The 23,132-nt window shown below is 47.1% G+C and overlaps 1 protein-coding gene across 5 annotated transcripts in view; it reads right to left on the bottom strand.

Moving 5' to 3' along the window:
• Positions 1-23,132, bottom strand: part of Mak (male germ cell associated kinase) — a 64,578-nt gene that overhangs the window by 5,851 nt on the left and 35,595 nt on the right. For 3 of the 5 annotated variants that reach the window (XM_004628366.2, XM_004628367.2, XM_023712045.1), the window contains exons 7-12: positions 20,362-20,533; positions 19,056-19,223; positions 17,189-17,503; positions 12,982-13,154; positions 11,064-11,212; positions 5,006-5,137 (exon numbers count right to left, since the gene is read on the bottom strand). In XM_004628366.2, the coding sequence (XP_004628423.1) occupies positions 5,006-5,137; positions 11,064-11,212; positions 12,982-13,154; positions 17,189-17,503; positions 19,056-19,223; positions 20,362-20,533 (1,109 nt within the window). Of the gene's footprint in view, positions 1-977; positions 1,053-5,005; positions 5,138-9,141; positions 9,230-11,063; positions 11,213-12,981; positions 13,155-17,188; positions 17,504-19,055; positions 19,224-20,361; positions 20,534-23,132 lie in introns of those variants that run through there. The other 2 variants (XM_004628365.2, XM_023712046.1) reach the window with 2 other exon arrangements.

Below are 23,132 nucleotides of genomic sequence, written 5' to 3'. Positions count from 1 at the left end.
TATGATAATATCTAAATAAATAAAATTTTGTCCATTTTATAGATGGAGAAACTGGTAAATAACTCATCCCAAATCCTGAAAGCTAGTGAATGCCAAAGCAGGGACGTGGTCAGCACTACAAGCCATGCGCCAGGCGAGGGCCTGTGGGGTCTGCTGCTGCTGGGAGGGGGCGCGAGGAAAGAAGGCACAGAGAATCAAGTCTTCTTAAACTACCTTGGCGTATTATTCCCGGTACCCGGGAGCTTTCAGTTTCCAGGCTGGAGCTAGTGGTGAGCACTGCAGAAACCAGGGGTAATGCCCTAGGAAATCGACTGGATTCTCTTTCACTTATTTTTTAATTTTCATTTATTTAGTCAATACAGGGTCTTACTATACAGTTCAGACTCACAGTGATCCTTCGGTCTCAGCATCCCCAGTGCTGGGATTACAGGCACGCATCACCGTGCCCCATTTCAGTGTCCAGAGGGGCCAGGGTGGCATGTGGCACCGGGGATTGAACCCAGGTCTTTGCGCTTGTGCTTACACCACTGAGCTATCACCCCAGCCCCAACTTTTTCTTTTAAATGATTGTTGTTGCTTAAGAAATGAATTTCACTACATCTATCTATCTATCTGTCTATCTCTCTATCTCTCTATCTATCTATCTATCTATCTATCTATCTATCTATCTATCTATCTATCTATCTCCTAGGAATACAGCTCACAGAGTTAGAAAACACTCTTTTCAGCCTTTTCCACAGATGACTTGCCTGACCGCCTGATTTCTACAGGTTGCCAACGTGAATTTAAGAAGACAAGAGAAGCAGGGCTTTAGGACGAGGCTCGTGAGGACGTGGAACGCTTCTCGCTGTCCCACTCCTGTTGTGACCTGGAAAAGCAGGTCACCTCGGCCTTGGACATGGGGTTGGGCAAAGTCGAGAGGACGATCACAGGGAGCCAGGGAACAAGCTGTGCTCGTTGTCCTCGGCAGAAGTTACCTGGAAGGGCCTCTAACGGCTCAGGAAAACTTTCATTGCATGATAGTTTTTCAATTGGTTTTATTATGCTTTCCTCTAAAGAGAAGGCAGATGGGAAGGAAGAATGAATAGTAATGAGGATGTTACAGAAAAAGCAGAGAAAAAATGAGATGATTCATGAAAAGACTCGTAAGAGAAGACATTCCCGTGTGTTCACGGCTTTCCATGGTGCCCACTGTGTGTCCCTAAAGCTGTCATGCTGTCCTCTGAACTTGTTTGTGTGACTCTTTGGTTCTGTGAATACTGTTTTTAAATAACAGAGGAAACGTGAGTAAACGACTACCAGGCGTGGGGGCACACGCGTGTAATCCCAGCACTTGGGAGGCTGAGGCGGAAGGATCCTTGCAAGTTCGAGATCAGCCTGGGCTGTGTATGAAGACCCCATCTCAAGAAGATGAGAGAGAGAGAGAGAGAGAGAGAGAGAGAGAGAGAGAGAGAGAGAGAGACAGAGAGACAGAGAGAGACAGAGACAGAGAGACAGAGAGACAGACAGAGAGACAGACAGACAGAGACCGCAGCTCCATACATGGGTGACTTAAGTCGTTAGGAGAGGGAGACACGGGTAGAAAGAGCAAGTGGGCCGCTCTCTCATCAGGACGCCTCAGCAGGTGGCACACTTCCTGGAACCACAACTGCCACACTTTAAGATCTACTGCCACCCGTTTTTTGTTTTCTTTTTCTTTTTCTTTTTTTTTTTTGTTTGTTTGTAGTAAACAGGGACTAAACCCAGGGCTTCCCCAGTAAGCTGCATCTCTAGCCCCTTTTTACCTTTTATTTTGGCACAGGGTTTCTCTAAGTTGCTAACTTTCCCTGGCTGCACTCACACCTGCAGTCCTCCTGCCTCAGCATCCCTGGGATTGTAAGTATGTACCACAGGCCCAGCTACCAACCACATTTTTTTTTTTTTTTTTTTTACTGGGAATCAAACTCAGGACCTTCTGCTTGCCAAGCAGGTGCTTGTGCCACTGAACTGTAATCCCAGCCCACAACCACATCTTTAAAAGATTGTATCTCTTCATATACTTATAAGTTGATATCTAAAATTTTTCATCATAACAGTTGCAAATGATGTTATTTCTGGAATACTGAAATTATAAATATTTTTCAAAAAATCAAACCACTATGTCTTTCTGTTAAATATAGCCAATGGAATCTAAATAGCATATGCTTTTATGCCCACCTATTCTGATATAAAAATTTATCTAGTCACATTTGGAAATTTCACATTAATTCTCTTCTCCTAAAATGGTATGTATTTATTTCTACTATTTATAGAAAAGGTCTCACTGTGTTCAGGCTGGGCTTGAACTCACTATGTAGCTGAGGCTGGCCTTGAACTTGTGGCAACCCTCCTGCCTCAGCCTCTTGAATGCTGGGGTTATGGGCATGTGCACCATGCCTGGCCTTAAAATTATATATTTTTTGTAGTACTAGGAACAGAACTCAGGGCTTTGTATATCCAGACAAATGCTCTACCACTGAGCTACCACCCATACCCCTAAAATTATATTTTCATTCATATCTTAGCTTCCAAAAATTCCTTTTTTTTAGATTAATTCATATATGTTTATTTGGAACATTGAATAAAGACAATATTTCATTTGAATTGCCTGTTTAGCAAATTTGAAACTGTGTGGATTATGCACAACTAGGGATTCTTTTAAGGAACACAGAGAATCCTTTCTTCCATTAGTTATGAGTCTCATATTGAAGAACAAAAAATTACTTTTGAAGAAATTATAATAAAAGTACCTTGCTATGTATGTCATTCCATATAACTCACTTCATGTTCTTTTTAACTGTTACCCTCTTCATTTGGAAGGGAAATTTCAATAGAAGGTGACATTGAATGAGAGGTGCAGCACTGTGGTGGAGGGCGACAGGTACAAGGAGCGGCTCCGTAGGAGCTGTGATATTTATATAGCATCCTCAGCACTCCAGGACCTTACTGTTAATCCCATGTGCTGAGGTCTTCTTGCCCTGGGTATCTTTTAGAGCTTGCTGAAAGGATGCTGCGTGAAAATCCACCGCTTCTGACGATCATGCTAATGGGCTGCAGGGAGTAGCTTTGGAAATATCTACAGCCACACTGCATAAATTACTAACATCCCTTTTCCTCCATGAGCTAAAACATTATAGACCCATACGGACCAACTGTGCCTCGGCCAGGTGAGTGCTCATGCCACCAGTATGTCACATCTTTGAAATCTATTCCCACCCTTATTCATCAGGCTCTGCTTAATAGAGTTAGAAAACTTAAGAGGTTCCCCAAAATTCTTGGAGACAGGGTCTCACTATGGAGTACAGGCTGACCTTGAATTAGATTACGTCACCCAGCCTGGCCTCGAGCTCAGAGTGATCTTCCTGCCGCAGCCTCCCAAGTGCTGCATCACAAGTATGCACTTCCAAATTTTATCCAAATATAATTTTAGGCTAATAAGTCTTTAAATTGATCACTCAAAAATATGTATGAATTTTTAAAAAGTTTTAAATTTCTGTAGCCATTTACTTTTTTGTAGATTAAGTTAGAATGATTCATTATATGAAATTAATGGGAAAAGATGAATATTATGATTTTGATTACTAAACATGAAAAGTAGGTTTTCTTGGAAACACCTTTCTGTTCCTGTCCCTGTCTGACATCTGAACAGCCTACACACTGAGCTATATCCTACATCCTGGTGTAGGATGTATAGCTGATGTATAGCTATATCCTATATCCTACATCCTACATCAGGGTGCTGGGATTACAGGTTAAGGTCACCATGCCTGGCTCGGAACACACAGCTCTTCATGAGGAAAATGAGACGTCAAGTAGCTTAAGTTTCACAAATGCATGTTGCCGGAGCCATGTGGGATTCAGCATCTGTCCTTGTCCCTGTTCCTGTCTGTCTGCCTCACCTGCAGAGAGAACCACTGGGAAACTCTGTTAAGAACGAAGAGTCTGGGAATGAATGGTGCTTTTCGTACAGCTTTGCTGGCCTACTCTTTGTACTCTTCTGGGCTGCAGACCCAAAGTCATACAGTGGGGCTGGGGACATAGCGCAGTAGAATAAGTGCCTGCCTGGCAAGCACAAGGTCCTGAGTTCAATCCCTGGTACTGCAACAAATCAAAACAAAAGCCATACAGTGATCTCATGAAAGTGATCTTTAGGTACCTGCCAGCTCACAACTCCACTAGATCCTGCTTCTACTTTCTGAAAGCTAAGAACTGAAAATCTCCAGCCTTAGAAAAGATTCTCTGGGCGTGGTAGCACACACCTTAATCCCAGCACTTAGGAGGCTGAGGCGGGAGGATCACCTCAAGAGGCAAGGGCTCCATAGTGAGTTCAAGCCCAGCCTGAACTACAAAGTAAGTCCTTGTTTCACAAAAAGCCAAAAACAAAACAGAACAACAACAACAACAACAAAAACCAAAACAAAACAAAAAACAAGGCAGGGAGTGGTGGCACACACCTGTGAGCCCAGCACTCCAAAGGCTGAGGCAGCAGCTCCAGGGCAGCCTAGGCTACAAGGTGAGCTCAAGCAATCCCGAACTGCCTCATGGAACCATCTCAAAAAACAAAACACAAAAAATAATAAAAAATAGAAAAGATTTTCTGTGTAGTCCTCAAGGGTCTCTTATTCTCTCCACGCTGACTCAAGTGTGACAGATGGTCCCTTTTCTCGGCACCACAGGTGTTCTTACACCTCGGGAGGAAACAGGTCAGCTTAACCCAGGAGAGGCCTTGCTTTTGTGAAGCAGGAGAGCTGAGGAACAGCTCTCAGTCAGTCGATGAGGCCAATCTAGTGGGGAGAGGGCTTGGACGGAAGGGAAGCCCCTGGCAGATGACATCCTTCACACTGTCTGTGCCCAAGTCTCAGATGCAAAGCCTCTGGCCCCCGCCTGGGGCACACACGCCCCTGGGAGGCAGCTGTGGAGAACAGGTAAAAGTAAGTATCCCTAGGCAGCAAGCAGCATCGATGTCTTAGCTGTGCTGTTGTTTTACCTGCGTTATTCCTTTTGAAAGCACCTTCTGCACCCACAGGTCCCAGGGACTTAGGAAATAGCTGGTTATTCCAAGCATACGAGTTGATGTCCTTCCCGCTGGCTCTGAGGGACACATGCTTGGGATTTACACCTTGGAAGAGCAAAGCAGTCATTTCAGAGGTTTGTACGATAGCAGACCATAAACAAAAACAGAATCTGTACGAACAAAGCCAGACCCACTGGACAGGAGACTAGGGATAAATTTAGAGGATGAACCATAACAACACCTTTTTTCCCCCATAATTTTATTGAGAAACAAATAGCAATGAGACAGTTTCAAATCAAACTGGTAGGACAGTTCCAATAATTAACACATTGCATACTCTCTTCCTATTGGTTATTTGCTGTACAAGATGCGGACATGATACCCTATTTACAAACACCATTAGAACAAATCATTCTATTCATTAAGAGAATGTAACTATATATCTATCCTAACCATTTTGAATACACAGATACAAAATAGACGTTCATCTGTATCCCCTTTTTTGTTTAGTTCTGTCATTTGAATATGATAGGTGTGTTAACTCAGCAAAATATTCTAAAAGAGTCCAGTAGCCCATAATAGTATTGGGCCTTCCGCATGACTGGCAACGTCAGAAATTGTTGACCTGAGCCTAACAACATCTTGACCCCTCAGACATACACTTTGCAAACAAATCACACATTCTGTAAGTAACTAAACATTTGACCCTCTTATTTGTCCTGAAAAAAACCTGGGAAGGCACAGTTCTCTTCAAAACCACTGGCACTTCCTTGTCACTCCTTCAAATGTGCACTCTGAGTCAGACGTTGGTGAACAGCTGAACGTGCAGGAAGGCAGATGTGTAACCTGGAACCTAGGAAAACCGAAGAGCTCCACAGCAGACACCTGGGGGGCTCCTGTGCATACGAGGGGGGCTCGCAGGGCCAGGCGCCATGGAAGCCAGTGTTTCACAGACCTGGGTGGTCTGCAGAGAGTCCTCTCATGCACATTCATCGTAGGGTTCGTGTGGACACCATCTCGGAGGAAGATGCTATTTATTATTTCTTTATGTATTTAGTACAGAGTCTCCAGGATCTTACTACACAGATTGGACTCGTCACTACGAGTTGTTCCCATTTTTCAGCCTCCCAAGCGCTGGGATTACAGGCTTGTGCAACCATGCCCAGTCCGACTGCCATCTCAGCAGGCCCCGGGGATGGGGCTGGCATGGCACACCGCCTGGAATGAACTCCCAGCCCCTCGTCTGCCTCGGCAGGTGCTTTAATCCGCTGAGCTATCTGGCTGGCCCTGGATGCTATTAATTTAGGAAGTCAAAACAGTTCTGGGAAGGATGAGCTTTTGCCTTTTACAAACAGAATCCCTTACAAAGGTTTCACATTTCTGAGACAGACGGAGGGGTAATCCATGGTAACGAGAAAGGGTTTAAACCCTCAGCAGCAGGCTGGCCAAATAGCTCAGCAGATTTAAGCCCCCACAAGCTGGGTGCAGGGGCTGGGGGTTCCGTCCCCGGGCCTGCCTGCCAGCCCTGCCCCTGAGGCGCACTGAGTGAGACAGCAATTGAGACTGGGCGTGGTGATGCACACCTGTAATCCCAGCTCTTGGGAGGCTGTAAACAGGCGGGTCACTATGAGTCTGATCTAGTAGTGAGACCCTGAACACCCTGTAGACCCTTCCCTAAAATAAGTAAATAAAATAAACCCTCAGCAGCAAGGGCCGGCCAGATAGCTCAGGTGCCATACCGGCCCTGCCCCAGAGGCGCGCTGAGACTTCAATATGGTGGCACGTGCCTGTAATCCCAGCACTTGAGAGGCTGAAAAACTGGAAGGATCACTACAAGTAGGATCTGTGTAGTGAGACCTGGTACTAAATACGTTAAATAAATAAATAAATAAATAAATAAATAAATAAATCACTCAGCAACAAAAGTCCCTCATTAAAGCATGCTGCCAACTTGGCAAGAGCAAGATCATGTGCAGCAGAAATCGGTCTGCCCTCATGAGAATAGGTTTCCTGCAGGCTGTGGTGCTGGCCCTGTCGCCTCCAGCTATGACCAACAACCTTGTCACAGCTCCCTGAGCCTGAAAGGCTGGCAGCGGTGAGTCATCCTGGGAATGCAGTGACCCCGGAAGGTTTGCTTCCAAACCTTTCCACGCCTTGAACCCTTTATAATGCCCCTGCCCCTCACCCTGACGTGAGATTGCCCTTAGAAACTTGCCCACTGTCCCCTTAGCAAAGCAGGCTGACCTAAGTGGGCCCTAGCTTTTCCCTGCTTCTTGACTGTGAGTGATTCCTTCCTGCTCCTGGCCCCAGGCTGAGCAGCGGTGTTTCCGTTCCCTGAGGATGCATTCCTGAACTTCTTTCCCCTCCTTTCCTTTTTTTTTTTTTTTCCTCCTCAAAGTACCAGGGATTGAACTTGGGACCTTGTGCTTGCCAGGATATGCTGAGCTATAACCCAGGCCCTCCAATTCTTTTCATATGTACTTTACATTTTTTATCCTGAGATGGGCAGTGTCTGGCTGAGCTGCCCAGGCTGGCCCCGACCTCTTCCTCTTCCTCTTCCTCCACCTCCTCCTCCACCTTGCTCTCCTGCTGCTGGGAAGGCATGGGGGGCGCAAGCACTCCCAGCTCATTTCTCTTCTTTCCCCCTTTTCCCCTTCCTTATAGGACAACCCAGTATGGATTTTGGCTTCTAATAAAACACAAAAAAACTGATAGCAGGTGATTGTCTAATAAACAGGGAAGGTGTAATCAGCAGCAATTACTCATACTACAAAATCTTCACTTAAAGAGGAAAATTACTGCCAGGGCAAAATCTCTACATAGTTCCTTCCACCAAAGAACATTCATGCACTATTAAAGAGAACTGGTTTAATTTTAAACACTTAAATAAAGATTCCAATTTTATCAGACATAGTTTTATTACAGAAATTATTAGCATATAAACTTTCATTGGAATCTTCAATATATCAAATGCAGAGGCGGACACTAAATTCATGTTACTGTTATCATTTGGTATTATAATGATACACAGCATTACTTGATGATAATCTTTCACATTATGGGAGATTTTGTTTTTTATTTATTTTTTGGTACTAGGGATTAAAGTCAGGACCTTGCGTTTGCCAGGCAGGTGTTTATGCTGCTGAGCTATCTCTCCGGCCTGATATGGGAGATTTAAAACTTTATTGAAGAAATAATTATGACCACTACTAGGTGTCAGGCAGTGTGTTCTGTATTGGAATAAAAGTGAGAAATAAATAAATAGGCCAGTTTCTACTCTTCTGGCTCTTTCAATCTGATGAGAAGGGAGACATTTATAGTCCAATTATGTGACTGACCGCATGCAAATTGTTTAGGAGACAGTAAGTATCAGAGACAACAGAGTCCTTAAAGTCCACCGCAGGTACAGGTAACAGAACCTTAAGATCCTGCCCTAGACACCCAATCTGCCAGCAGCTGCCATAACTATGACACTTGTGTCTTTTTCCTTGAAGGCTGGTGTCACACATATCCGGTGCTCACAGTATCATGTCATGTTGCCCTGCAATTTTTGGTCCATTTCTAGCGTTCTGATCATCCTGAAGGTTGGCATAAGACCTTTATACTTCATTTTCAGGCAAAAGAAGCGCACAACGATAGTACTCTTCCTTGTGTTGGAAGATATTCAACCCTAAACAAAGCAAGCTTTGTTTTAAGCAAATATGTGGCGTTGCTCCTATTCGGGGCTCCAACGTCCACACACTTGCCACTTCACACTAAGGGCTTGAGGAGTTTGTCCAAGGGATGGAAGCGAGCAGAGCTCTGGCCTCGAACCTCAGCTAGTTCCAGGTGGGGGGAGGGGCGTCTTCCAGCAAAGAATGTCAGCAGGGTACCAGCCGGCCTCATGTCTAGGTTTCAAGCAATTCTTTGTCATTTTGAGTCTACTTTCTTTTTCTTTTAATTTTTTTTTTTTTTTCCAGAACCGGGGATTGAACTCAGGCCCTTGCGCTTGCCAGGGAAGCGCTTATTCCACTGAGCCATCTCCCCGGCCCCTCTTTTAATTTTTAAAATGTGTATTAGTATATGCTCACATGGGGCCAGGGAGAACAGCACATAATGATCATGTGTCTTGTGGATTTGGTACATGTTGAGTACTATCTAAATCTCAGGGACATCCATACTTTGCTCCCAGGTGACTGTGAAATTCCTTATGTCTTCCTAGTTAAAAAGAAAATGATGGGACAGGGCTCAGACATCCAGAGATGTGTTCCTGAATGCTGCATCAGAAAGCACAGCCCTGAAAAAGGGGCGGTTTGGATCGGTTTATCCTTCACTGATGATGTACAGTAGTCATTTCTACCACCAGGGGGCTCCCTTTTATCATTGGCGACACAAGTACTGAGTTGGTATATTTCAGACAGTGAAATGGACTTGATTTTTTTTTGTTTAATACAGAGGAAAGGGCTCCCCATGAATCCATGTTTTGAAAACTGTCACAGTCCAGTGTTTGGGCAGTTTGGAAATCGAATGGTTTCAACACCAAAGTTGACAGAGTACTGTTAGCTAGAGTTTAGAGCCTAGGCGATTTATTCCTTTCAGAAGTGCACCTCAACCCAGATGTGTGAATTCCAGCTCCTGCCTGCTTCCCAAGGACCTCAGCTCCGCCTCAGCCCTTCCCACGTAAGTGATGGCAGAGGCTAAGCCACTCTGCAGCCCCTATGCTAACGTGGTTTGCATTGCTCAGCAAATGCCCCAAAGAACAGTTTACCTTTTCACTGACTCCTCACCTCTCAGCACTCCGCAGCATCTCCCACCTGGATCTCCCCTCACCCATTCCAGCCTGAAACTACTCAAGGTCCCCAGCAATGTGGTCACCATCTAGTCTACTCGATCTGTCCCTTCCTACCCAGCAGCTCAGTGCCAAACAGCCCTTCAAGTAGGCACTCCCCTTGGGGCTTCCTGACACCCTAATCTGGGCTTCCCCTACCTGTCCGGCTGCCTTCTCCCCTCCCCTTCCAGCCTCTCTGGGGGTCTGGTCTCGTTCTGTGGGTTTAAACACTGTCTGCATGCTAGCGACTTCCATGTCTGTTACCTTGGGCCCCAGGCCCCCTCAGTGTCCTGGTCTCTCCTGTCCATCTCACCATCTGTGACCTCTCCTCACCTCCTTGCTGGTCCATTTCCCAAGCACCTCAAATGTAAGACCCCAATGGCATAGCAGGCCTCCTCACCCAACCTGCTCCTCGTCTGTCTTCCCATTTCACTCTGCCCACATCGAGCCCCAAACTCACTCTTCTCTGTCTCCCACTATCTGACCAGTACACAGGCATCCAGCAGCCTCTAACCACCGCTGTCCCTCCCCGGGGATCTGATCTTTACATGGCAGACAAAGGGTCTTCCCAACACACGTCAGATGCTGCTCCCTCCTGAAGTCCTCCAAGGCCTGAAGTGGACCCGGAATAAAATCCAAGTTGCCCCCCACTCACCCCCAGCCTGTGGCCCATGACAGCGCCCCTGGGAAAGCCCTGCTACGCTCACTGCACACATGCCGGAGCTATGAGGTAGCTCCTCGCTGCCTCTCGCTGGAGCTCAAGCTCTGGAGCTCTGGCCAGCACCCAGAGCCATGCGAACCTGGCAGGCATCAGGTACCCTGCACCATCACTGAGGGAAGGAGTGACACAGGGAAGGAATCAGCGAGATGAACACGAGAGTGCTTCTGCTGCCTGCGGGTCCCAGGGCTTTCTCTCGCAGAGGAGGGTAGCTGGTCCTTTAGGAACCAGCAGACTCACTACTGACAGGACCTAGGCCAGGCCTCCCCTTGGTCTCTCTACCTACACAATTTTTCTAATTTTATGACCCGTCTTTTTCAGGTCTGTTGGAGCCTAACTAATTTGCTTACAACAAAACAGACAGTATTTAACCTGCTTAGATCTTCAAATACCCAGGAAGACAGGGCTTTGCCGTGTCCCCAAGACCGCTCCACAAGCTCCTCAGCCCCACTGGGCCCCCCGTCTGCCTTCTGCCTGGCAGGAAGCGCGTCATTTGCTCTGCTCACCTGGGAGGTACCGTGCCTGCTTCAGGTAGTACTGCTTCGATGCCGACGCGGCCGACAACTCCGAGTCCGACTTGAGCGAGACAGCAGCAGGCATGCTCTTGTTTTCCCTGGCAGGCTGGTGGGCGCCTAGGAGCCCTGACTCCGGAAGCCTGGGAAGCCAAGAAGAGACAGCCTTAGGAGGACTGACCACTCCGTCCTCATGAGCCCCTTTAACTCTCAATGCGACTCCTGAAATGGTTTGTTAGCATCCTCGTGCTGACAGGGCTGGTAATGACAGCCCACCCAGCGGGCAGCATGGCGTTTTTTCTGGCCCCACACAGGATGTGGGTGGGGCTTTCTTTTGGCAGTTTTGATTGAACCCAGGGCCTTTGCACTGAGCTACTTCCCTGGCCCTAATTTATTTAGACAGGGTGTCACTAAATCCCTAAATTGCCCAGGCTGGACTCAGACTTACAGCCCTCCTGCCTCAGCCCCTAGGAGCACTGGAGTCACAGGTATGCGACACCACGCTGGGCGGGCAGAGCCAGTGTGTCCTGTGTTCGTTAACCCCGCCTGCCCCCTCCGCTTCCTGACTGCCAAGCGCAAGCCGGCCTCCTCTGGCACACATTCTGACATGCTCTCCGTGCCTGTGCCCTGTAAGTCCTTCTTTCCTATATGGTGACTGCTGCGGCTGTTTTGTCACAGTGGCAGAAAGCTCACCACCAGAGGGTGAAGTGGACTTTTCCTCAAGTTCAGGTACTTCAGGGATGAGACCTGTGGAACATGCCAATCTTGACATGCACTAGCTAAGAATTAGGCAAGCTCGGGGCTGGGCATTTGCCTCAGGGGTGGGACGCCTGCCCTGCAATCTGAAAGCCCTGGGTTTGGTCCTCGGCACCAAAAACAAAACACAAAAGAATTAAAAACTGAAAAGGATTAGGCAAGCACTTAATGCTTTAGAGATTTTCTTTTTAAATGTATTTGGAACAGATCACTACGCTGCCGGGACTGGTGGTGATGCTCCTGTTTCCAGCCACCCAGTGCTGGGATTACAGGCATGCACCCCCACGCCCAGTCCCTGCTTTAGAGATTCTGTGTCCTCGGGTGTGTGCACCGTACAGTGCGGGCTTCGCCCTGGGCCTCGGTGAATGACTCTGAGACACACTTCCCCAGTGCAGGACACAGCTCTTTTCTTTCAGCTTCAAAGAGGAGAAAAACTGAAGGTACAGTCCCCCAAGAGTTTCCACATTTAGCCCATCTAACTTCAGTCCTGAACGGCGCACCCACCACGACCTCACTTATAAAAAGGAATAGAACTGCCAAAGGTATCAAACTTCCGCAAGGATCAGGACATGACTGCGAAGTTCATGGCAAGCTAAGAATGCAATCAGCTCTATCGGAGGCCACCGGTCACCTAGTGTATGGTGCTCCGCTTCCTGCAGACGGATGCGTGGACTTCCGACAGGGAGCACAGGGATCATGGTCAACAGGAGCACCATTCAGACCGGAGTCCTTCCCTGCACGCGTGCGCATGTGCGTGTGCGTGCGTGTGTGAGCGTGTGTGAGCGTGCACAAACAGAGAAGTGCTCGTGCACACACAGCACTCATCACAATATTATCATAGGAAGGGTCTCGCCTTTTCAGAGCTATTCATAAAGAGGACTTTTATAGAAGACAATATTAAGCTGTGTCTTTGTGCTTTAAGTTTGTAAGCATGTTTGTTTATGCTTAATAAAATAAGGTTGATGCATAGTACAAACATGAATTTAAAATCTTACCGATCCAGCCAATATTGATCAAAATCTGAGTATATAATAGGTCAAGCATTGTGCCCGGAGTGTGAAGATTCAATAACAAACAACAGTGAGCAAGACAAAGAAAGAAGGAAAGAAAGAAAGAAAGAAAGAAAGAAAGAAAGAAAGAAAGAATAAAATCTTACCGAAATGGAGGCTCTTTTTTCCTCTTTTCTTTGAAAACACCAATGCTTGGCTTCTTGGAGTGGGAGGCTCCGAAGTCCCCGTCCTCAAACTCTTCCCAGCCGTCTCCAGACTTGAAGACAGTCTGACCCCAGCGTCGCCTCCCAGTTTTATGGCCCACGGCGCCGACCGGCTTCTGCGGGGACAGTCGGTCTGAATCATCCCTTCCATGCATGAGCAATCCCATCAGACTGCAAGTCCCGGCCCTTCAGAGCCGTCCAGCCAGTCGCGGCCAGCCAGCCCACTTCATCGCAGCACCTGCTCTTACAACGGCACCCCAAGCTGACCGTCATGGAGCAAGCACCACAGAGTGCACTCACAGCACCGTGCAGGGCACAGCCTGCCCCAGGCCAAGGCTGACTGGTCCAGCCCACACCACAGCTCACTGTGCCGCACAGGGTGGCCCAGACACAGGGTTCGTATTTGTGTGTCTGAACACACCTGAGCTCAGAAACGGTGAGCAGGGGCGCGGGCTGTAGCTTAGTGGGAGAACATGGGCCTCGTGAGCACGAGGCCTGCACAACACACACATGGGCACACGACAATCACAAGCAAAGGTGCATAAAATCTAGTCCAACAGCTACGGATGATGCTCCTTGGCACAGACAGAGCCTGCAGGACTAGGAGTTGCTCCGGGGGAGTCAGCACTGAACGCGAGGAAACGTGAAGCCCAGGCACAGCTGCATGGTACTGGGTGGTTCTATAAGTACTGCTCACTTAGGTTACACTAATTGGTTTTTTTTTTGGAACCGGGGGTTGAACTCAGGCCCTCATTCTACTGAGCTATCTCCTGGGTCCCAGTTACGCTAAATTTATCTAAACATGTTCTTTTTTGAGACAACATCCTGCTATGTAATCCAGGCTGACCTTGAACTTGCAATGTAGCCCAAGGCAGCCTTAACTCAAGACCCTCCTGCGTCAGCCTCTCAAGTGCTGGAATTACTACCAGGCCCAGTCAAAATGTATTTTTCTTTTTTCACTAATAAATTAACCTTGGCTTACAGTAACTTTTTCCTTTATAAACTTCAAATACTTTTAAACTTTATTTTAAAATGTTTAATTTTTAAACTTGCAATGACAGCTTGAAACACCAGGACATGTATCTGTGGTACACTTGTGACAGGAATGTCATAATGTGATACATGATTATAATCCTTTTTTTTTTGGTGGAACCAGGGATTGAACTCAGGCTCTTGTGCTTGCCAGGGAAGCACGGATTCTACTGAGCCATCTCCCCGGCCCCTATGACTATATTCAAGGAGGGAATATATATGCAAGTTTAAAAACATTAACAAGATAGGCAGCATGGGCCCCACAGCTGATTGATGCTCCTAGGGAGGCAGGAGCTCCAAGAACGTGGCATGGAGGGAATGTGAAAACTCAGGATATGAGTTGATTTCTTTAATGTGAATGATCCTAGGAAACTGGGTGTCTTAGTTACTTTTGTCTCACTGCTGAAACAAAATACCTGACACCCAAAGTTAAAGGAAGAAAGGTTTATTTAGCTCACAGTTTGTGTAGGTTTCAGTGCATACTCAGCTGGCTCCAAGGCAGCGTGGCATATGGCAGAGGGCAGCAATTCATGGTGACAGAAGCCAGCAAAAACAACAAGGAAGAGCAAGACAAGCCTCGTTCTGGCCCTTGTACTGTATCTAGTCTACTGGGATTAGGGTGGTGCTAGCCCAGTCAATGGACTGATCCAGCAATCACCCACCCTTAATCTCAGAACCTTTAATCCTAGCATTGCATTATGAATCAGTCACATGCTCTAAATTCAGCCACCTCCAAAAAAGCCCCACCTATGACTGCATGAGGCTTTGGGGGATGTGTGTACATAAACCATAATATGGGGCCGTGGCTGTGTCTCTCTGGGCAAGTGACTTAGCTCTTCAAAACACTAAAGTCCTCCTCAAACAGTGATGGCCTTAAGGACAAGGGACTAAGGCAGGCACATCCGTTATCTTTCTTGCTTTTTCTTTTTTGCAGCACCAGGGCTTGAACTCAGGACCCTGCGCTTGCCAGGCAAGTGCTTATTCTACTGAGCTATCTCCCTGGGCCTCCTACTTTCTTCTTGAAGTGTAGATGGATACCTGGAAGAGTAATAACCACCTTGTGGCCACAGACACCTGCTGAGGGGAGGAGCTGGAAGACAGAAGCAAAATGCTTTCTCTTCCTTCTGAAGCTGCCTGAGCTCTGGTTACCCACCAAGTGACTTCTTGTTAACTGAGACAACCACCCGGTTATGTAAGCCCCAAGGGCAGGTTCTGCCTTAGGGCACTGAGTGGACACAGACAGGGAGAGCACAAGAGCGACTTTAAAAGCCTGAGTGGTTATCTCAAAATGCTGGCACCATTCACAGAAATAAGGAAGCTAGGCCTGGCTTGGGCTGGTTTTATACACATTTATAGGGAGTACCCTGGGGGCACATGAACTGCAAAATCCAAAACTCAATCCCAAATTGGGGACATGGCGATTTCGTGGACAAAAGATGCTGATGGGACGAACATGCTGCTGCCAAAAGCTGACAGCTCAGTGACAAGCACTCACCAGCATCCACACTGGTATTTCTTTTACCGGGACAATGACCTCCAGATGCTGGAGTTAGGGAAAACTCCAAGGATCTGGGGATGCTTCCCCAGGGGCAGATCCTATGAAGGCCACTTTCAAATACTGCACTTAAAAAGCTGCCTTTCAGGAAAAGTGATGGGCTTTTATCAAAAGCTTCAGAAAACCAGGTTTTTCCACTCATAAACAACTCTTTACTCCTCTGGATTGCCAGAAAGATAAAGCAGACCCCCGGAGGTTGTTTGGAAACTGTGGTCGTTTCTTGTTCCTTCATTCAGAGATCACTGAGAACATTCTGTGCGGCAGGCACTGTTCTGGGATCTGGGCTGAGCTGATAAACAGGAAAATATTCCTCACGTCACAAAGCCTGCATTCTAGTAGACAGGCCCAGACAATAAACGATAAAGCCAACAGCCAAGTAATTCACTGTGTGTTAACAGTGCGGCTGGGGCTACTTGGGGTGGGGGCTACTTTCCAAGTGTGTTTCGGGTCGTGTAAGGAATTAGACATAGTGCTGTGTAAGCTCACAGTGAGCATTTGGAACTGAACACCTGAGGGGACACTGAAGTAATACGGCTGTTACGGCTGCTGTCCAGATGTCCTCCAAGCCTCATGCAGTCATAGTTGGGGCTTTCATGGGCATGTGACTCTGGGTTAGTTTATTCACTGGGTTAGCACAGTGCTGGCTGTGGACAATGGATTTAATGGAGAGCAAAGACCCCTGCTGGGCGTGGTGGCACCACCTGACAGGCTTGTAGAATAAGAAGGGAAAGAAGGAAGCTCACTGGCTCCTGCCCACCATGCCACACACGGTTTCTCCTTGGTGGCGGCCCTCTCTCATGCTGCCCTGCCTTGGAGCCAGCCAATTATGGACTGAAATGTCTACAAATTGAGCTAAAATAGACCTTTTCTCCTTTAACTGGTAGTTATTGGGTATTTTGTTCCAGCAACAAGAAAGTAGCCAAGATAATAGATTTGATGGGCTCCTTCACCCGAACACCAGTGGGAAGAGGGAATTTGTGTGAGTCTGATGCCTAAAATACCCATTCTGTTCATCTTCATTAACATTTTAAAACAGCATGAAATTACTGTTAGGAGCCTCCAGATTTAGAATCAGTACTCACGAATACTCTTGTTTTATTATTTGCATAATTCCAGATTGAACGCGGGGCCCTCACACACTGGGCTACTCCCCCAGCCCCTTTCAAAAATTTCTATTTTGAGACAGGGTCTCAGTAAGTCTCTAAGTTGCCCGGGCAAGGCATGAACCTTGATTCTCCTACCTCAGCCTCCCAGAGGGCTGGGATTCCAGGCTTGCGCTTCCAAGCCCAGCTCTGTTTCTTTTTGTCCTTGAATTATTTTGCATGGAAGTAACTACTAAGGGAAATGAGCAGCACACCCACTTTGAAACTTTATCTGCAAGCTCTTCTCTCTTACACCCTGTGAGAATGTTACGCGTCTCCTGTTGAGCGCCTCCTGGAGGAAGCAGGGCCTTTACACAGCATTGTCTCTCACACCTTCCCTGGCATTACGGGCAGCACCTGCAAGCAGAGCCCAACCGCACCAGTCCAGCTACTGCCTTCACCGCATCATCCAGCTACTTACAGCAGGCACGTTTTTGACGATGCTCGGAAACAGGGTGTGCGGGGGTTTCTGCTGAGCCTGCTGCTTTGGGGCCGGCGGGGTGCCCACATTCTGCACCAGCTGGATGGACTGCAGAGGCTGGTGGCTGTGTTTCGGGAGGGATGGCCCGACAGTCTGGTCGATGACATCTGGCAGCAGCGTCCTAGGTTCTAGTTCAGCTGAAGATGGCTTTGATTCTACTGGCTGCAGTTGCTTATTTAAAGACTGTTTGGATTCCAGATGATTCAAGGAAGGTCCTAGCACCTGACCAACTTGGAAATACGGGTGTTTCAGCGCCTGTAAAAGCGTGGAGACGTTACATTACCATTCAGCTGGTCTACCCGGTTCCAGTTTAAATTACGTGCACCCTTCGTTTCAGATGTGCTGCTCACCACTAACAATGCAACAATGGTTTTGTTTGTATGCAACAGGGTGTTGCTGTGTAGCTCAGGCTAACCTTGAACTATGTACCTTATGCTTGAACTCACTGCCTCGCCCAGTCTGGCCTAAAACTTACTGCAATCCTCCTGGCTCAGCCTCCTGGGTGCTAGAATTACAGGTGTGCACCACTACACCCAGCTTGATTTTTCTTTCCTTTTTTTTCTTCTTTCTGCTGTTTGTTATAGAACCAAGGGCCCCTTGGCCATGGTTGTCACGGACTCGCCCACTCAGCTATACCACTGGCCTTCCCAATTTTTTTTTTTTTTTTTTTTTTGTTCCTGGAATCAAACTCAGGGCCTTGTGCTTGCCAGGCAGGTACTGTCTGCACAGCTATGTCCCTGACCCCAATTCTTAATAATTCAAACCTTCTGAGTTTTCCTTTTGTGATTTCTTCTATTACTTTTGTATTGCTGTTTTCACCCTGAAGCCAAATATTCACATAGGCTTGCCTTCTAGTCTTCAATGATTTAGCATACAAATATAAATATATATGTGCCTCAGCTTCCCACAGGATTGAACAACACATTATTTAATCCTTTGCTGCCGTATTGGTGGAGGCTGCTAGTCTGCTGAGAACTTCTGCCCGCATGCAATGCAGGTTCACCTCACACGGACCTCTGCAGTCCACAGTGCGAACTCTGTCGGTCCCTGGGTCAGTACTTCCACCCTGGTCCTTTCTGTGACTCCACAGGTCATTTCATCCTCATCCACCCCACACTGCTCTCTGATTACTTACTCTTGTCCAGACATGTCTTGGCTATTCTTTCTCATTTGTTCTTTCAGATGGCCTTACAAGACACTTTAGTTTTTTTTTTTTTTTTAAAGTTAAGTGTTTGGTAATTTGTAGATAAAATTTATATTTAAATCATAAAAATGCAATAAAATTTATCATTTAAAAAAATTTAAGCCTTTTGCCAATAAAGGCATGGCGTACAATTGTCAGGAAGACGCACAAGGTGTGTGCCACCGCATGCCCTCTTGGGGACCCACAGGCCACAGCCTCCGTCGCTCTGGTCCCAGGGAGGGAAGCCTGGCGGTGTGTGCAGTGAGCAAGAGCTGCCCCTCAGCCCAAGGACAGTGCACGAAGCCACCGTGGGAAGCGGGCGAGCCTGTCTCCTGCTGCCCAGGACAAACGTCTTCCTGAATGGTTGTCCATGCTGATTTGCTAGTTTGATTCCATCCTGGCTCAGCCCCGTAAGTGTCCTCATCAGAAGCAAAAGGCGCAGGAAAAGCGCAGCAGCTGTAACCGCATTTCTCCAAGGATCACACTCGCCCATCACACATACTACAAATCCTCATTTTCTTAGTAAAACCTTGGCTAAGAAACAAGTCATCTTCATAAATGAAAGCACCCTGCTTGGCAAAACCTCAACATTTTACAGAGGCGTGTAGGGGAGCGTCGCCACACCTGGCTTGCTGTGGGTCGTTTCTTCGGATCCCAGTTCAGCATTTCAGTCATCAGGTGAATAGCTTCACTACTGGCGTTGGGAATAAGAGTTTTTAAATTGATGGGAACACACTGGGGAAACCGGAAATTCATGGAAGACGCAAGCTGGTAGCCTTCTGGCCAGTCACTCTGTTGAGATGTAGCAAGTACAGGCAGGGGAAAGCGAAAATAATACTGTTTTCAGTAATCAATTTTAAAATATAGCAATAATACAGAAATTATTCAGGTGTGAAAATTTTAATGTTAACTTGTAAGTGTAAATGTGAAAATGAAATACAGACATTATGATTTAGCTCTATAGTAAACCACATAGAAAAAAAGCATTGAACAGAGTTACAAAAAACAAGAAAGGATTTTCATAATTCAACTCTGATGTTAACAGTGACCACGGTGACACAGCCCATGTCTCACCCAGATCCGCATTACACGGTACACATCTAATCTCATATTAAAAGGCACCTGGGAAGTGACAATTATAGCAAAGTTTTAGTATCTACATTTACATTTCTGATGACCAGGTACATACTGACTTAATTAGGATCTCATTATACTTAGTTAACAATTTTTAAGTGCATCTTAGATGATAAGCTGTGTCAAAAATGCAGTAGTAATTGAAAAGTACTGTACTTGGAGTTTAAAAAACCAAGTACCTTTGGCAGAGGAATATAAATCCAACCAGGAAAGAAGGTCCAGGGTCCCAGGGGTGAGGAAGCCTGTGACGAGGGGGACTCACAGAGCAGGCCAGAGGTGTGCAAGCAAGGCTGTGTGTCTAGTTCTCATTGGCCCAAAGCCACACACTGAACAGACAAGAATCTCAACCTCAAGCTTGCTCGCTTTCCCTCCCTCCCTCCCTCCCTCCCTCCCTCCGAGACAAGGTCCTCACTATGCAGTGCAGGCTGGGCTTGAACTCACTTTGCGGCCCAGCCTGGCCTCAACTCACAGTGATCCTCCTGCCTCAGCCTCCCAAGTTCTGTGGCCACAGGCTTGTGCCACCACACCCAGGTCCTTCCTTAACTTCTTAAGGAAAGGCACACACTGCTGTCTTTCAGTCTGGTGGGATTCTGGCTTCTTGCTATTTTTATCTCACGCCAATAAAAATAAAAAAAGCATAAGAAAAACCACTAATGTCTAAAACTATGAAAATGAAAAATCAGATATGTTGGTGAAACTTTAGACAAAACTTAGAAATAATCAAAAGATACAAAATTAAAAGTAAAGTTGCAAGTTAGAAATAAAAGTCATCATGATTTGGGACAGGAGTACTTACTTTCTTGGGAGTCCCTAAAACTTGGCAGATTTTAAAGATTTCATCAACCTCGCTCGTGCCTGGGAACAGCGGCCGCAGGGTATACAGCTCGGCCATTATACTTCCCACGGCCCACACGTCAATGGGAGAGCTGTACACTGAGGACCTTAACAGAACTTCAGGAGCGCGATACCTGTAAAGGCAAAGGGAAAAAGGGGTTGAGGGCAAACAGAAAAAGGGGTTGAGGGCAACATCCCAGGTAGTCACCGCTGCCCACAGCTAGCAGGCGGGGCCTGGTGGCAGGTGTCCCTGGAGGTGGGGCTGGAGGGCTGCACCGCCTCTCCGCCTCCCTGCTTCCTGCTGCCTCAGCCTGAGCAGCTTTTCTCCCCGCCCCTCTACCCTGCGGGTTTTTGCCTCGAGAAGCCAGCGCTGGACCAAAACTGCCATCCAAGTCAACCTCTCGTCCTTTAAATTTTGAGGGGGCTGCATTTGGTCCCAGCGATGGGAAAGTGACCAAGCATCATCCCAACAATCTTCCTGTAAGAAGAGTCTCCAAAGCTAAGGATACATTAAAAATACTAAAGCTACTATGTTATTTGAATGCTTAACACTTGTTAACATTTGTTAAGAATAAATGCCACTGTCTACTGTATTCCAGCTTTGTTTTAAGTAACTGCAGCATGCTACAAACTTCAAAGACTTTGCTTTTTTTTTTTTTTTTTTTTCCTTTCTGTGGCCTGCTCAGCCTACCTTGGTCTGCCTAAGGTTGCCTAAGCCGGCTCTTTAGACCATGAGCTATCTCACTTTTGGCAGCCACTTACCACCTTCCTTAGCTCGCATAATGAAGCCTGAGGTGAAAGCTGAGTGAAATTGGCTTAGAAGAAGCCTGGCTGGCCTAGAGGAGGTGCGCACCTCCTAGAAGGCAGAATTCACCCCAAGCTACACTGGCTGTCTCTGCAGTTTCAAGACAGTGACTGACTTTTCCAACGGGCTCTGGTGTTCTAGGTCATGACTACAATCTGATGACAAGTGACAAATACCAGCACATGTTTTGTGTAGTTTGTCAGCATTTCTCTCAAAGAACTGAAAAAGTCCTATTTTCCTTTTCAGTAAATACGCACTTTTGTTTTTTGGAGTTCACAGTTGGTAAAAGATTTCATTGCAAAATCATTTCTTCAAAAGCACTACCGAATGTGTTCTTAAGGTGGCTGTACAAAGCGCTCAGCAACGTCAGAAGTTTGTTCTGTCACAGTTCAGGAGACTGGGAAGCTGCGCTCAGGGTGCTGGTGGGGCTGTGACCCCTGAAGCTTTGAGAGGAGAGACTGTTCTAGCTTCCCGTGTTGCCAGCAATTCTGGGCACTGCCTGGCTTGTGGACACGGCACCCTGACCTCCACTCCTGCCAACGCAGGCTGTCACCCCAGGGGTCCTCATACAGTGTCCCACGTACATGGCCACCTCTGTGAACCCCCACTCCAGGATGACCTCAGCGTAACTCGATCACATCTGAAAGGCCCTATTTACCATGCAGAGTCACGTTCACAGATATCAGAGCTAGGACTTCAACATACCTTTTAGAGGATACAATTCAGCCTGTAATATCAAACAGTAAGGTACTTGTAGGTTCACACAGGTAATACTCACTAGAAAGAATATTCAGACTACGATATGCCCTACATTGCTATTCCCTATGCCTCTGGTGTACCCCAAATTCTACCGGTGGACATCTCCAAGAGGCCACAGCCCCGTGGCTGCAGTGCCATGTGGCTGGCAGACACTCCAGCTGACAGCCAGCCTGCGGACCACTTGTGACGCAGGTCAGTCCTCAGAGCTCTAGCTGCACCCGCTCCCTTGGTGAGCTCATCAGCCCTGAGATTCCTAACACTGGCGACCCTGGTGTGGTTTGTGCTTCTGGCCCAGTCCCCTCTCCTGGGACCCTTCCCCAGGGAAACATTCCACTGGGGTAACAATAACCAGGCCAGGAACTGGCAGAGCTCTTGCCTAGTATGCATCAGGCCCTATGTTTGGTCCCCAGCATAAATACATATAAATAAACGGAGTAACAGAAATCACAATATTCCCTTTCCCTCCCCCCCCAACTCCATGTCCCCTCTCCACATTTTTCTCCATAACAGTGTATCCCCACGTGATATATGTGTATGTGTGTTTATTCTTATTTTTATTGGAATATAACACAGGAAATTGTGCTTATTGTAACAGGGGCAGGCACACATAATGCACTCCTGGATCCAGCATCCAGGTCAAGAAATGTGTGCCATTCTCCAGAGGGCCCCTCCCATCCCAGTTACCATTACCACTGCCCGCCCTCCGTGGAGCCACAAGCTCGACTTTACGTGGCATCGGTCAGTTTCCTGTCTGTGCACTTCCTATACACGCGGTCATACTTTTCTGCTTGGCTTCCTGACCACAGCATTCCCCTTGGGAAATGCAGACACAGCTGTGTATAGCTGGGGACGGGCCATGCCCACAGCTGGGCTGTGGCTGGCTGCTAGTGGCAGGTACACAGGCATTTGACAGGGACTCAGGCACCAGGCCTTTCTGTGGTAGCTCATGGTAGTTTTAGCTTATTTGTGGGGCGGCTGTCATGTAAACAGCACAAAGTTTTTGTTTTGCTTTGTTTATGGCCTGGTTCTCAGTGCTTAAAATATCGTTTGGCAAATAGCAGGTGTTCCGTGTTGTTTGCTGAACGAATGAATGAAATCCTTTCCTTGCTCTTATTTCATTGATCAGAATACTTATGAATCAAGTCTTCTCTTTCTGTAAGGAATACAGA

This window comes from Octodon degus, unplaced genomic scaffold, assembly GCF_000260255.1.
Source record: "Octodon degus isolate 3935 unplaced genomic scaffold, OctDeg1.0 scaffold00023, whole genome shotgun sequence".
NCBI lineage: Eukaryota > Metazoa > Chordata > Mammalia > Rodentia > Octodontidae > Octodon > Octodon degus.
The sequence above is the reverse complement of the archived record's forward strand: the minus strand, read 5'-3'. Positions and strand labels throughout refer to the sequence as shown.